The following is a 13,559-nucleotide window of genomic DNA, read 5'->3' on the forward strand; positions in this document are numbered from 1 at the left end:
CACCACAGACTGCGCTGTGTTATAGACCTCTCTGCCCTCCCTGCAGTCCAGCCCAAGGTCGGCCTCCCCTGGCTCATGGCTTCTCCCCTTTCCCATAACAAGAGCCTGGAACCACTGGCAGCCCAGGTCACCATGATAAAAGCTTGATGGTGTACAGTCATACTGCGGGATATATCAGCAAGGGTCTTTTAAAAAGGGAGGCCGATCGCCATCCTCTTCATCCTCTGGCTCAGGAAGGGTTACTAACCTCCACTTGGCTTTTCAGGTGTATGAATCCTGAAACATGTGCTTACTCTCAGGGCAAGCTGAGCTAGCAAGTGAGGGCCCTATGCCGTGTAGAGGCTGATGGTTTGATCAAGAGAAAAAGTGAGGAACTCCATTTTTAGAGCTCATTAGGAACCATGAATATACATCACCTGCAAAGCAGTCATACACAGGCTTGAACTCAGGCCCAGGGCAAGCATGAAATTCTCTGCAGGTGTTCATGTTCTCAAGAGATAAATGGTACTAACACCCCTTTAGTGGCACGTGCATTACCCCTTCCCCTCTTAGCAGCCTCTGGACTCCCAGAGGCCCGTGGGCAGGTCTGCGGTTGAGGAACCAAGGGAGAAGGAACAGGAGGAGAGAGGAGGAGAGGGAAGGAAAGCGGCCTGTACCATCAGTGCCACCTCTGCCTAGAGGCCCTTCCTCCCTTCCCCCTGGAAGTAACTGCCGAGGGGATCTCCCCCTGCAGAGGCAGCCTGGAGGGAAGCACCTGCTAGGCTGGGAAGCCTGGCCTGGAAGGAGCTTCTGAGGGTCTGGTCTGTCCTTGCCCTCACAGCGCTTTTTCTTGTGGACAATCACCATGAGGTGTACCTCTGGCAAGGCTGGTGGCCCATCGAGAACAAGATCACCGGTTCCGCCCGCATTCGCTGGGCCTCCGATCGCAAGAGCGCCATGGAGACTGTGCTCCAGTACTGCAGAGGTGAGGCGTCTGCAGGAGGGGGCTGGGACGGGGCCAGCCAGGTACCCCTGGGGGATGGTGACCAGCATTATTCAGAAGCTAGTGCCCAGCTGGTTGTCTGCAGACTTGGTCGGTATCACAGATCAGGCCTTCCCTTTCTATGTATGCCAGCCTTGATGAAGCCTGGCAGACAGTGATAAAGCCAGTTTTCTTTCTCTTTAACTTTTGAGGCTTATTAATTTTCAGATTCATGTATTCTCAACTGCCAGCATGAATGAGATTTCATTTTTATTTTTTATATTGTGAAGCCATTTAACTTGTTGCCCTGGAGTTTAGAGGCTGCACAGTTGACCCTTGAACAACAAGGTTTGAGCTGCGAGGTCCAGTTACACCCAGATTTTTTTCCATAGTTATACAGTTGGCCCTTCATATCTGCAGGTTTCATATCCAGGAATTCAACTAACTGCTGAACAAAAAGTATTTTCGGTCCACAGTTCGAAATCTGAGAATGGGGAGGGCCAACTACAGGCATTGTTCTACATCATTTCATTTAAAATAGGGGCCTGAAGCATCGTGGATTATGAGATTTGTGGGGCGTCCTGGAACCAATACTCAATGGATATTAAGGGGCAACTAAGTTTTGGGGCAGTCAGAAGTTACATGTGGATTTTTTTTTATCCACATGGAGTGTTTATACCTTCAATCCTCTGTGTTGGTCAAGGTCATCTACATTGTGGAATGCCCTGGTCTGGTTAGAACCCTTCTGCACTCAGGATCACGCTGGCCTCCACCGGACACTCTCCACATGCACGTCACACTGTTATGGAGTAGAAAGCTCCCTCACAGGCTGGAAAGCTCATGGCAACCGTGTTACCATTCATTATTACTTTTAGCGTAATAGCTAAAAAGAAAGTTCTATAGTCAACTCCTGGTTTTTTATTATACTGTCCATCTAAGATTTATGGACTTTTATATAAACTGAAGATTTCAATAATGAGGGTCTTCTCTGGATTTTAAAGGTTTTATTGATTAGTTTAGTGTCACTAAGTATTCAATGGATTCTGTTCTTTAAAAGCTCTCTAGTAACCAATAACTTATTAAACTTCCCACCAAATGTTTAAGCTAAAGTGGCATATAAAATGCTGTCATTGACTGTTTAATTCCCATTGAGCTTGACGCTGCATTAGGACTCCGCTGAATGCAGCAAAAAGAAACAGCCCCACTCAGAAGCACGGAGAGAGGCTTTCTCCCATCCAAGGACTCAGACACATTTTGTCCTGTTCAGACACTGCAGTCAGATGGGGTACATGCCATTTTATACAGTCGTGTGCATAAAACGAGCGTTATGTAAACATCATCCAAGTGTTGTTATGAAATACTCATAACTTTGATTTCAAGTATGAAGTCAAGAGATCCATACAAACAAGAAAAGGTTTCAAGGGAAGTCAGAGAGAGACTGGGTCTCCGTGCCCACTTGGGGTCAACTGACACTGGCATTCTGTGTATCCACAGGAAAAAACATCAAGAAGCCACCGCCCAAGTCCTATCTGATCCACGCGGGTCTGGAGCCCCTGACATTCACTAACATGTTTCCCAGTTGGGAGCACAGAGAGGACATTGCTGAGATTACAGAAATGGTGAGCACACCCCTTCCCTGGGAGGGTGGGTCCCTGCCTGGTGGACTGTGGGTAGACTTTCCCTGGGAAGAAGCATCCCATTGCATTTTCAAAGTGAGAACATGTCTTTTCATTTACATGTTAACCGTCTGTGTAGAATTAGCTTAGAAAGAAGAAAAGCCTAAGGAGAAGCCAATTGAAGTATTTTGGTAATTTTTTACATATAATACTCAAGTTAAAAAACTAAAAAGCAAAGGTGAATTTAATTACTTTGAAAATATCCACAAATAAAAGCTGACATCTCTTCACTCTGTTAGCTAAAAATCTAAAGGGCCACATGAGGCACAACAAAGCTCGTGTTTCAGACGTTGACCTTGTATTAAAGGAGATACAGAATAACTCTGAGATGCACTAATATATGCAGATAACTAAGTGAATGAATGTATTATGAGTCACTCCTTATAAGGCACTGCTCACTATCTCAATATTCTTTTATGAGACCACCTGATAGCACATGAGGCATTTATCAGAATCTCTATTGCCAAAAAATATTGTAAATCAGAATATTATAATTTCCATCTGCACAGAAAAAAAAGGAAGCTTCCTGCAACTATATAGAATGTCTTAATTTCTAAGGTTTTTAACATTGCTAGCAAAAGCAGTTCCAATAGTGTTTTGGGTGGATGGGTAAAGGGTTGGTAGGTCTGTTTTCTTTTTCTTTCTGTGTAGGAGATCTGTTTTTCCGAGAAGGGCGGAGATGGCATGAGTGCATTTTATAAGAAGTCTGAATAAATTTAAACAAGAAAAGTTCATTGCTGCTTAACAATGGAGGAAGCCTTTCATAGTGTAGGCATCACTGCCAGTGCTACCCTGTCTGTGGCCAAACGGACTTCACTGACACAGGGAGGGCTCACGCAGCCTGCTGTCCAACACAGTCAGGGAGGAGGCTCTGTTTATGATAACTATGCGATCCACCACGTTTTAAAGTTCTAGGAAATAGAGGCACTGTTGCGGCAGTCTAAGTTCAAGACCATAAATCATGGCCATTCTTTGTATTCATGCTCCGTCACCGGGGCTGGTGGGGGACTGTGCAGTGTCTTGTGCAGGCTGCAGGCTTTCAGCCAATGAGCAATTGGCTTCCCACGTCAACAAGTTGCAATAATAATGAACATTCACTGAGAGCTTGGTCTGTGCCAGGAACTGCTCCAATTACTTTACATTGGTTTCTACTTTAATTTCCACAACAGTCTATTGAGATTAATCATATTGTTATCCCCATTTTACCGATAAAGGAACTGAGGCACAGAAACAGGAAGCAGTTTGCCCCAGGTCTTAGGCTCAGGCTGGCTCTGAAACCTGCCTCTTGACCACTATTGCTCCACTGCTGGTCAGTGGTTTTAAAAAATTTTTTTAAAAACTGCTGGTTTGGTTCAGTGGATAGAGCATCAGCCTGCAGACTAAAGAGTTCTGGGTTTGATTCTAGTCAAGGGCACATGCTGGGCTGTGGGCTCAATCCCCAGTAGGGGGCATGCAGAAGGCAGCCAACTAGTGATTCTTTCTCATCATTGATGTTTCTCTCTCCCTCCCTGTCCCTTCTCTGAAATCAATAAAAATATATTTTAAATAAATATATTATTTTTAAAAAATTCTGATTCAACCGCAGTGTATTCTAGATGCATTTTCTTCCCTTCTTTCTCTAATGTGAATTAAGAAACAGAGCCTGGGTTAGGTAGGGGGAAAGGGGAAGGGTGATTCCTTTTAAGGCTAATTATTTTTAAATATTGTTTGGTAGGCATCATTTTTGGGGTCCTTCTGGTGTTTAGACTTCAAATTTAATAATCTTATGTGATAATTCACTCAAATGATATCCCCTAAGCTTTTCTCTGAGGCAGCCCTGAGACAGGATTTGTTGGACCTTTGAGAGAACTGGGGGCTTTGAGCAATTCCTTTCCACTTTAGAGCCCAGTTTCCCCGTGAGGGAGGGTCTTCAGGCTGGCATGCAGATCGGACAGGCTTGTGTGTCTGCAGGCACATGATAGAGCGTGTTGAGATATGGGACACAGAGTTTCTCTACCCCGTTCTCTTCTCTAGGATACGGAAGTTTCCAATCAGATCACCCTTGTGGAAGACGTGTTAGCTAAGCTCTGTAAAACCATTTATCCTCTGGCTGATCTCCTGGCCAGGCCTCTGCCTGAGGCGGTTGACCCTCTAAAGCTGGAGATTTATCTCACTGATGAGGACTTTGAGGTGAGTGTTCCTTCAGATAGACCAGCAGGAAGCCACTTGGTGGGCTGGTACGGGAGGCCTCTTCCTCAACACATGGGCATTTCTCTCGATTCTTCCAGTTTGCACTAGACATGACAAGAGAGGAATTCAATGCACTGCCCGCCTGGAAGCAGGTGAACCTGAAGAAAGCCAAAGGTCTGTTCTGAGCGGAGAGATGCCGGTGGAACCTGTCGTCACTTTCAATACCATTGGACCAGGAAAGTGGATATTTTTAGTTCCTGTGTTTTAAAACATGCTTCTTAATCAGAGATTTCAAAACCTGAAGTTATTAGCTCTACCGCTTGTCCTGTAGCTGTGTATTTTGTAAATGTTTAAGAGAACTCTTTGGAACTCTCTCCGCAATTCAACAGGTAACATTAATAAAATCCGCGGTGCAGCTCAGCGGCGCTTCTCAGCCCCTGGCTCCAGCTCAGTGTTGCCGATATTTTTTAAGCAGTTCTCTTTATAAAGTGTTATTTTGATAGTTTATGGATTCTAAAATATATATATTTATATAAACACCATATAAATCAAATATGTATTTAACAAAGCAGTATGTATTCATTCACTTTTAAGATTTTTTGGGAGGTGTCAAAGTAGATGGAGTTTCTTCTGCCGATACGTATCTTCACCGTGTTCAGAAGCGTCTTCTTCGGCATTACATTAGGTCTTACTTCTTCTGAGTGCTGCTTCCGGTGCTAAAACAGACAGAAATGTGCACAGCCTGGCATGGAATCTGTGCAAGTTCACCTTCTACCTTAATATCTCCCCAACATGTATAGTGCCTTGTTTTTATGTACAGTTTATATACATACAAGTTTGCCCTGCATTTTTTGATGATGGTTTGGAACATTATCTACAATTTTACTCTAAAATAGTAGAAATAAAAAAAACACCTTAATTTCTAATGCCTATTGTTAACATTAAACATGTCATTTTGCAATCTAGGACTCCAAAATAAAAGCTTCAGAATAAACACAGCAATTAACTGATTGGTTCACACTGAATTCTAAGCATGTTCCTTTCTGAAAAATATGTTTTTTGCAAATGTTAGCCTAGTAACGATATCCCACCATTAAACAGTATTTGTTCTTTTAATTGCGTTTAGGGCAAGATTTTATACAAGGTCATAAGACTAAATAGACAGATATTCCACCTATAAGATTAATTACAAGTACTATGTTAATGGCATATTTTTGTAAATCATCCTTTAACAGAAGCTCTTTACCTACAACTATATCTGCATCTCAAATTCAGGATCTCTGTGCCTTTTTAAATATTGAATATATAAGACATTTAGAAAAATTAAAAATGAGCCAGAAAACTCTTCACAGGCTCATATGTTGTTAAAATCCTAGGTCCATAGTTTGAAAAAATTCTATAGACCTACTGTAAGTTGTTACTGCCTCCACTTTGGTTTAACTTTAACATATTGGATGGCATTTGCCTTAAATATGGTCGTTTACCTGTATGCTCTCACCATGGGACTGTAATCCCTAATGGTCCCACCACCTTAAGACTATGTGATACTGAGCAATCACTGATGTATTCTACCTACATTTCCTTTTTAATAAATAAATAAATAAACAAACAAATAAACAAATAAAGGAGTCAATACCAGCTTTCCTGACCACATTACAGGATTGATGCTTGGTGAGGATCAAATGGAAGCTCCTTAAACATTGTCAAATCCTAGGTACCTGCTGGCATTACTATTATTGTTACTGTAGCTGGCATAGGGAAATTGAAAGTTAAAGAATGGAGTCACACACCTAGAAATTATAAATTAAACCCAAATGAGTGGACTCTTCCAAAGAAATAACTGTAGGAGAGAAAGGAGCTCAGAGGATAGGCCCCATGGATAGTAAGCAATGGGAAACGGAGAAGGACTCAAAGAGCCAGTAGGGTGACCAGTGGAATGTGCAGAAGAAAGGCAGGGCCCCGGCCTGGTGTCTCACTTAATTGGAGAATCGTCCCATATACCAAAAACATTGCAGGTTTCTGGTCAGAGTGCATACCTAGGTTGTGGGTTTGATCCCCAGTCAGAACACATGTGAGAAGCAACCAGTTGATCGATGTTCTCTCTCTCTCTCTCTCTCTCTCTCTCTCTCTCTCTCTCTCTCTCTCAAATCAAGCATATCCTCAGGTGATGACTTAAAAAAAGAAAGGGAGGCAGGGCTGCTATGTCAGTTCAAAGAGGTCACCTGGATTCGTGTATGCATGGAAAGTGACTCAGGTTGCTATAAGAGCTTCCATTGGAGAGCCTGCCATGGCTATAGATAGGTGTCGTCAGCAATAATCATTACCACCAAGTGCTTTCAAATCGTGTATGTCGATTTATATTAAACATTGTCCCTCAGTGCTGTCTATCCATCTGCTTCCCGCCTCTTCTCTAGAAGTAGGGCTTCCCATTTTGCATTGCCAGTTCACCTCCTGCCCCTTTGCCTCTACATTGTCCCCACATCTCTTTCCTGCTTACAGAAGTAGATCCTCCCTTGTGTGGTTTTTCTGGTCCCTTTCCATTCATAGCTGTGACTTGACCTTTGCATACTGAGAAAGGACTCAGACTAAAAACTAGAATTGCTAAATCTGAACAACTTGGCCAAGGATACTGCACCGTTCTCCAGAGCCTCTCGGAAAGCAAACCTCCCTGATGAGCTTTTATTAAACAGTCAGGCGATTGGTGATTCCATGATTTGAAGCTTTTGAGCTAAAGGGCTTTGCAGAGGGGCACTGATGTTTGGGTTGGGATTGATAGCAGAGCTGCAGTGGGACAGACGAGACATTGTGTGTGTTCTGAGGCTTGGAAGGAACCATGTGAATGTGAACAGTTTCCAGAGGAGTGGAGCTGTTGTACCTACTTGTTCCTGCTAGGCAGTGGCCAGGCCGGGGCCAGGGAAAGCCGGCCGGCTCAGGAGACCACTCCTTTCTCTCCTTATTTCAACACTTCATCCCACTCACAGAGCTCCTATTCTGGTAAAAGATGCATTTCAGAAAATCCATTTGGCCTTTTACTTTTGTTGTTTTTCTTTATTTCTGATTATAAAAGTAACACTTGTGTCTATATAGAGACTTGTGTATGAATGTTCACAGCACCTTATTCATAATAACCCAAGCCTGTAAACAACCACTTATCCATCAACTGACAAATGGATAAATAAAATGTGGTAAACTTTAAAACAAATTTCCCAACAGTTAACAGGGGTGGGGAATCTTTTTTCTGCCAAGGGCCATTTGAATATTTACTAATATAATATCATTTGAGATTCATACAAAATTTTCAACTTAAAAATTAGCCTGCTAACCCTGGCTGGTTTGGTTCAGTGATTAAAGCAGGCTGAAGGGTCCTGGGTTCCATTCTGGTCAAAGGCATGTATCTCAGTGGTAGGCTTGATCCCTGCCCCTGTCAAGGCACATGTGAGAGACACCGATAGATGTATCTCTCTCACATCAATGTTTCTCTGTATCTCTCCCTCCTTTCCACTCTCTCTAAAAAAGCAATGGAAAAAATATCCTCGGGTAAGGATTAACCAACAACAACAAAAAATTTAGCCAGGTAAATTTGGTCAAACATTTAATTAACTCACTCTCCCCTAATGCCTTGGCAGGGCGAGGCCAAATGATTTCACAGGCCTCATACATCCCTCGAGCCAGGCATTCCCCACCCCTGAGTTAGAGGAACAAACTACTAATACATACTGCAACCTGGATAAACCTCCAAAAGTGAGAGAAGCCAAACACAGAAGGCCACATGTCCAATTCCATTTACAGTCCTCTCCTTTATCTGTGGTTTGACTTTCTGCATTCCAGCCATCTATGATCAACTGTTGCCCAAAAGTATTAAATGGAAAATTCTTGAAATAAACATGTTTTAAATTGTGCACAGTTCTGAGTAGTGTGATGGTATCTTGTGCCGTCCGTCCTGCACTGTCCCACCCAAGACCTGGTCACCCCTTTGTCCAGTGTCTCCATGCTGTGGATGCTCCCCAACCCTTAGTCAGTTAGGACTCATCTGGGTGGGCAGACTGGTTATGAGAAGAGAGAGACCACATTCACATAACGTATTAAAGTATGTTATAGTTTTTCTATTTTATTATTAATTATTGTTAATCTCTTACTGTGCCTAATTCATGAATTAAACTTTGTCATAAGAAGTATGTATAGAGGGAGAAAAAAAAAACAGGATATGTAGGCTTCCATACTATCTGTAGTCTAAGGCATCCACTGGGGGGTCTTAGAATGCATTTCTGAGATAAGGGGAAGTTTTCAGAAAAGGCTAATTTATTCAGACAGCAGATCGGGGTGGTTGGAGATGGAGGTGGGAATGAAGGTTGAGTGCAGGGAACTTTTAGGGGAGACAGAAATTGTTCTAAAACTGGATCGTGGTGATGGTTGCACAACTCTGAAAAAGTACTAAAACTTCCTGAATTGTGTAGAGGCATACTTTATGGCATGTTTATTATACCTCAAGAAAGCTATTTTAAAAAATAGTAACACTGATCTATGTGAAAAAAATGCAAGCATTAGCATTATAAGGATATATAAATCAGTTGAAAATCATAGATATTTTATTGCTGCTCTTAAAGAAATAATTATCATGAAGCTTGTTAAGACAGAAAGGCTGAGCCCTGGATGGTATTGTTCAGTGGTTAGAGCATTGACTTGCCCACTGGAGGGTTGTGGGTTCAATTCCCAGTCAAGGGCACATACCTGAGTTGCAAGTTTGATCTTGCATGGTGGAAACACATGCGAGAGACAACCAATCTATGTGTCTCTCCCACATCAAAGTTCTCTCTCTCTGTATCTCTCACTTTCTCCCTCACTCCCTCCTTTCAACTCTCTTTAAAAATCATACTCTCAGGTGAGGATTGCAATAATAAAGAGACAGTAAGGCTGACTTTATTAAGGGGTATTCTATAAGTATAGGGATCCCTGCAGTGAGGGTTTGCTCTAGGGGAAAGAAATTGGGCTCAATTCGGAATAGATAATGGAAAATGGGAATTTATAGCCAAGGAGCAGAGGGGGTGGTGTTGAGTGGGTGGAAAATTAATAAAAGGAAACATCAGGGTGAGAGTAAGGAGGGATCTTACTGAGGCAGATCTTGGGACTCAGACATCAGCTGGGCGCCAGTGCAGGATGTGGACCCTGATCAGATAGAAGGGTGGTCAGGTGTCAAGGGTTGGGGGCTGGCCTAATGTACTTGACAAGATTTGTGCTAAAAGTGGGCTCTTGAAGGACATGCCCAAGGACAGGGCCTAGTCAGGTTCAGAGAAGCCTGACTAAAGTTTGATCACGGAGAGTGTCTCTGTCATCACTTCCCAAAGATAAGGACTTTAATAATTTGATTAATGTTCTAGACTTTTCTTTACATCTACTAATGTAGAGATGCATGCTCATATCGTTTTGAAGAGAAAAATTGATTTTCAACATCTTAATTTTCCTGTTAGTAGGGCTCAGACACCAGTCCTTGTGTGTGTGTGTGTGTGTGTGTGTGTGTGTGTGTGTGTGTGAAGTTCTGAGGACACGTGGGGCAGTGTGGAGGCTAAATCACCAACTTCCCCCCACCCCTGGTCTGGTCCACATTTCTCTCAGGGTGGGCAGCATCTCTCCTGGGCCCAGAAAGAGGGTTGGAGATAGTTTTTGCAGGCCTTTCTTTATATCAGATCCACAGTTAAGGGCCAGAATTCTCAAAGCAGGACTCCTTACAAAGTCCTCTGGACAGCAGGATGTGGGTTGGGGTCAAGGGAACAATAACAAGTCAAAGATCAAAATAATTATTCAAATGCAACTAATGTAAAGTTGACTATATTGGTGTGTCATTTGACCCAAATAAACCTTCCTAAAAGCATTGCATTGCATACATTTGCTTTTTCTGCACCAGAGAGATGTTAGGGCTGTTTTGGATGACCTACAATAGATGTACTCCAGGAATTAGATAGGAAAGATGGATTTGTAAGGGGCAAACACCAGAGGTTTTGTGTACCTATGCTCAGGACCCTGGATATGCTGCGAGTGCCGAGCTTGTGTGGAAATAGCCCACAGGTTTCACCATTTGAATATACAGGGCATAATGCTGATCCTTGCAGGAGCATAGGGAAGAAAGATGAACAGACCAGCATGCCTCATTTCTAATAATGAGCTGGCCCTCTATTGAGCTTTTCTATCGTGCTGCTAATATTGAAAAGAAAGCCCCAGGAGTAGAAATAAATGCAAGCTAAAAACACTGGCAGGAGGTGTCCAAAATCCTGCAGTTTAACATTCCTCATCAGAGTGGTGACCAGGGTCTTTGACACCTAATGCTTTGGAGCTCAGGAAGTCTCTGAAGGGAAATATCGGAACTGATGTGTCTGAACCGGAGGCCTACCTAAATTGCCTGTTACTAAATCTCATTGAATTAAGTTCAACTTTACCATCTGAACACCATTTTAGCATCCATCCTGAAATGGTTGTGACAGGGCGTGTTAGTTCCATAAAATAAAGAAATATTGAACAAGGAGCCGCCCTAAGCCTATGTGGAAGCAAAGAAAAATAAGATGGGACAGGTCGAGCAGGGCGACTGGCACTTTTTGATTGGTGGTCTCTGCAGAAGAAGAAGTAAGCAATTAGACAATGCACTGAGAAGTGTAAGGCATAGTTGGTCACAGGCCATCCTAGGAGACAACCATAAAGTAGGCACCCAAACTCCTCCCCTGGCTTCCCTTACTCCTCCATCTCCACCTTCAGTGATTCTTTCCCCTCCAAACACCGGAGCTTCCTGGGCTGAGGCAGGGAGAGATTCATGTTTTAAATCAGGAACCACAAAGAGCTGGCATGGTGCATTATTTGTCAGTGATGGCACCCCAGGTCCTGGTGGGAAAATGTTTTTTTTTTTTTCTGGCAGTTGGCAGGGTCCTCCCTCAGGTCCAATCAGACTCCAGAGGCAGCCACATCACCTGCTGATGTGTGTTCCTAGGATCACATACGTGCACGCAGACCTGTCGTGATGGCAGTCCTCATTCACTCCAGTGTTTTTAAGTGCACACAGTGCAGGCCTCACCAGAGAATGCACAGTCACGTCCAGGCACTGGCCCCACAAGGAGCGTGCACTCCAGGAAGAAAAGGAGTGTTCACCGAAAGTAACTCAAGATGCCATGGGAGTCTGTTACAGCTGGAACTGTGGCCCCTCCCCTGCCCAAAGAAAAAGATATGCTAGAGTTCTAACTCCCAATACCTTCGCACATTTGGAGATAATCTACAGGTAATCAAATCAAATGAGGTCAGTAGAGTGGGCCCTCACCCAATATAACTAGAGTCTTTATGTGAAGGGAATTTGGACACAAAGATGGGCATTCATAGAAGGAAAACAGGACAGGGAGAAGACAGACAACTTCAACCCAAGGAGAGAGACCTTGGAAAAAACCAACCCTACCAACACCTGACCTCAGACTTCTAGACTCCGGAACTGTGAGACAGTAAGTTTCTGTTAAACCACCCAGTCTGTGGAACTTTGTTACAGCAACTCTAGGAAACATATAGAGTGAAAAGGAGGGACTGGTGGTTGGAGGGAGGAGGGCAGGAGCAATCAGGACGGCTCCCTGGAGGAAGTGCCTGGTCTGTTAGGATTTCTCACTGCAGCTGGCAATAGCTTCAAAGGGGAATATTTAGAAAGGGGAGATGCAGAAGGAAGGTGTGCAAGTCTCTCAGCTGTGGCACAGGTAGGATAAGGGAATAGTAATTATAGCCTCAAGGCTAAAGTAAAGGTACAACGTGGGTGAAGGATGTTAGAAATGGACAGACTGCTTGGTGCAGGGCAAAGGACATTTTCAAGTGAGAGGACGAGCCGGCAACATCGTCTGGGACTGATGCATTGGGCCAATGGGCAGCATCCCATGCTCGCTGTGACCCAGGGAGTTTGTTTTTAGGGCCTCTGGTCTCATCTGACCTGCTTACCATACTCAGTGGGACCTCACTTCTAACTTGTACCTTTGTATTCAAATATTAAAAGTGTTGGCTCTCCAGTCCCTGTCTAGTCTAGTCTTCATATAACGGCATTTCTGAAATCCCCAGCAAACAGCTTGGCGGGACTGGGAGGGGAGGGAAAGGAATCACACTCCCAGTCCTGTGCCAGCTTTCCCCACACGACTGCACACATCCATGAGCGTCCCTGTGAGTGCTTATGGTCCCCTTTGGTCGGCAAACTCAGTAGTCAACAGAGCCAAATATCAATAGTAGAACGATTAAAAATTCTTTTGAGAACCAAAATTTTTAAACTTAAACTTCTTCTAATGCCACTTCAAAATAGACTCGCCCAGGCCATGGTATTTTGTGGAAGAACAACACTCAAGGGGCCAAAGAGCAGCATGTGACTCGGGAGCCACAGTTTGCCAACCAGGGGTATAGGTGATACCATAAAGGTCATGTTCCCCACGTGTCCTCCACTGCTAGGACATAATAGACGTTGAATTTGACTTTGTCTCTGATTCCCCCGTGTCCTGCCGCCTCCATGTGGCTGGAAGAAAGTGGATACTAGTTCTCACGATTTCTGATCTGAAGTTGGACTCTTTTAAGGATTAAAAAGGACCCCATTTGCCCACCTGGCCCCTCCTACCTGCTCATTTGTGTGGGAGGCTGAGATCAGTGGAGGGGCTGTGGGCATGTAACATGGAAGGAGGGGGAACTAGACGGGAAGCACAGGCGGGGGCTTTCAGACTCCCAGCCCCTGGCTCGCCACTCACAGCTGTGGGGCTTGTGCAAGT

The 13,559-nt window shown here is 43.8% G+C and overlaps 1 protein-coding gene across 17 annotated transcripts in view; it reads left to right on the forward strand.

The window, feature by feature from the left end:
• The window catches only part of SVIL (supervillin), a 263,352-nt gene extending 254,647 nt beyond the window's left edge, over positions 1 to 8,705 (forward strand). For all 17 annotated transcript variants that reach the window (XM_084875354.1, XM_084875358.1, XM_084875345.1 and 14 more), the window contains 4 exons: positions 821 to 964; positions 2,456 to 2,580; positions 4,651 to 4,806; positions 4,905 to 8,705. In XM_084875354.1, coding sequence (XP_084731480.1) covers positions 821 to 964; positions 2,456 to 2,580; positions 4,651 to 4,806; positions 4,905 to 4,991 — 512 coding nt within the window. In that variant the 3' untranslated portion in view covers positions 4,992 to 8,705. The remainder of the gene's footprint in view (positions 1 to 820; positions 965 to 2,455; positions 2,581 to 4,650; positions 4,807 to 4,904) is intronic.
• The last annotated feature ends 4,854 nt before the right edge of the window (positions 8,706 to 13,559 follow it).

The sequence above is a fragment of the Pipistrellus hanaki genome (assembly GCF_964339955.1).
Source record: "Pipistrellus hanaki genome assembly, chromosome: 1".
Classification (NCBI taxonomy): Eukaryota; Metazoa; Chordata; class Mammalia; order Chiroptera; family Vespertilionidae; genus Pipistrellus; species Pipistrellus hanaki.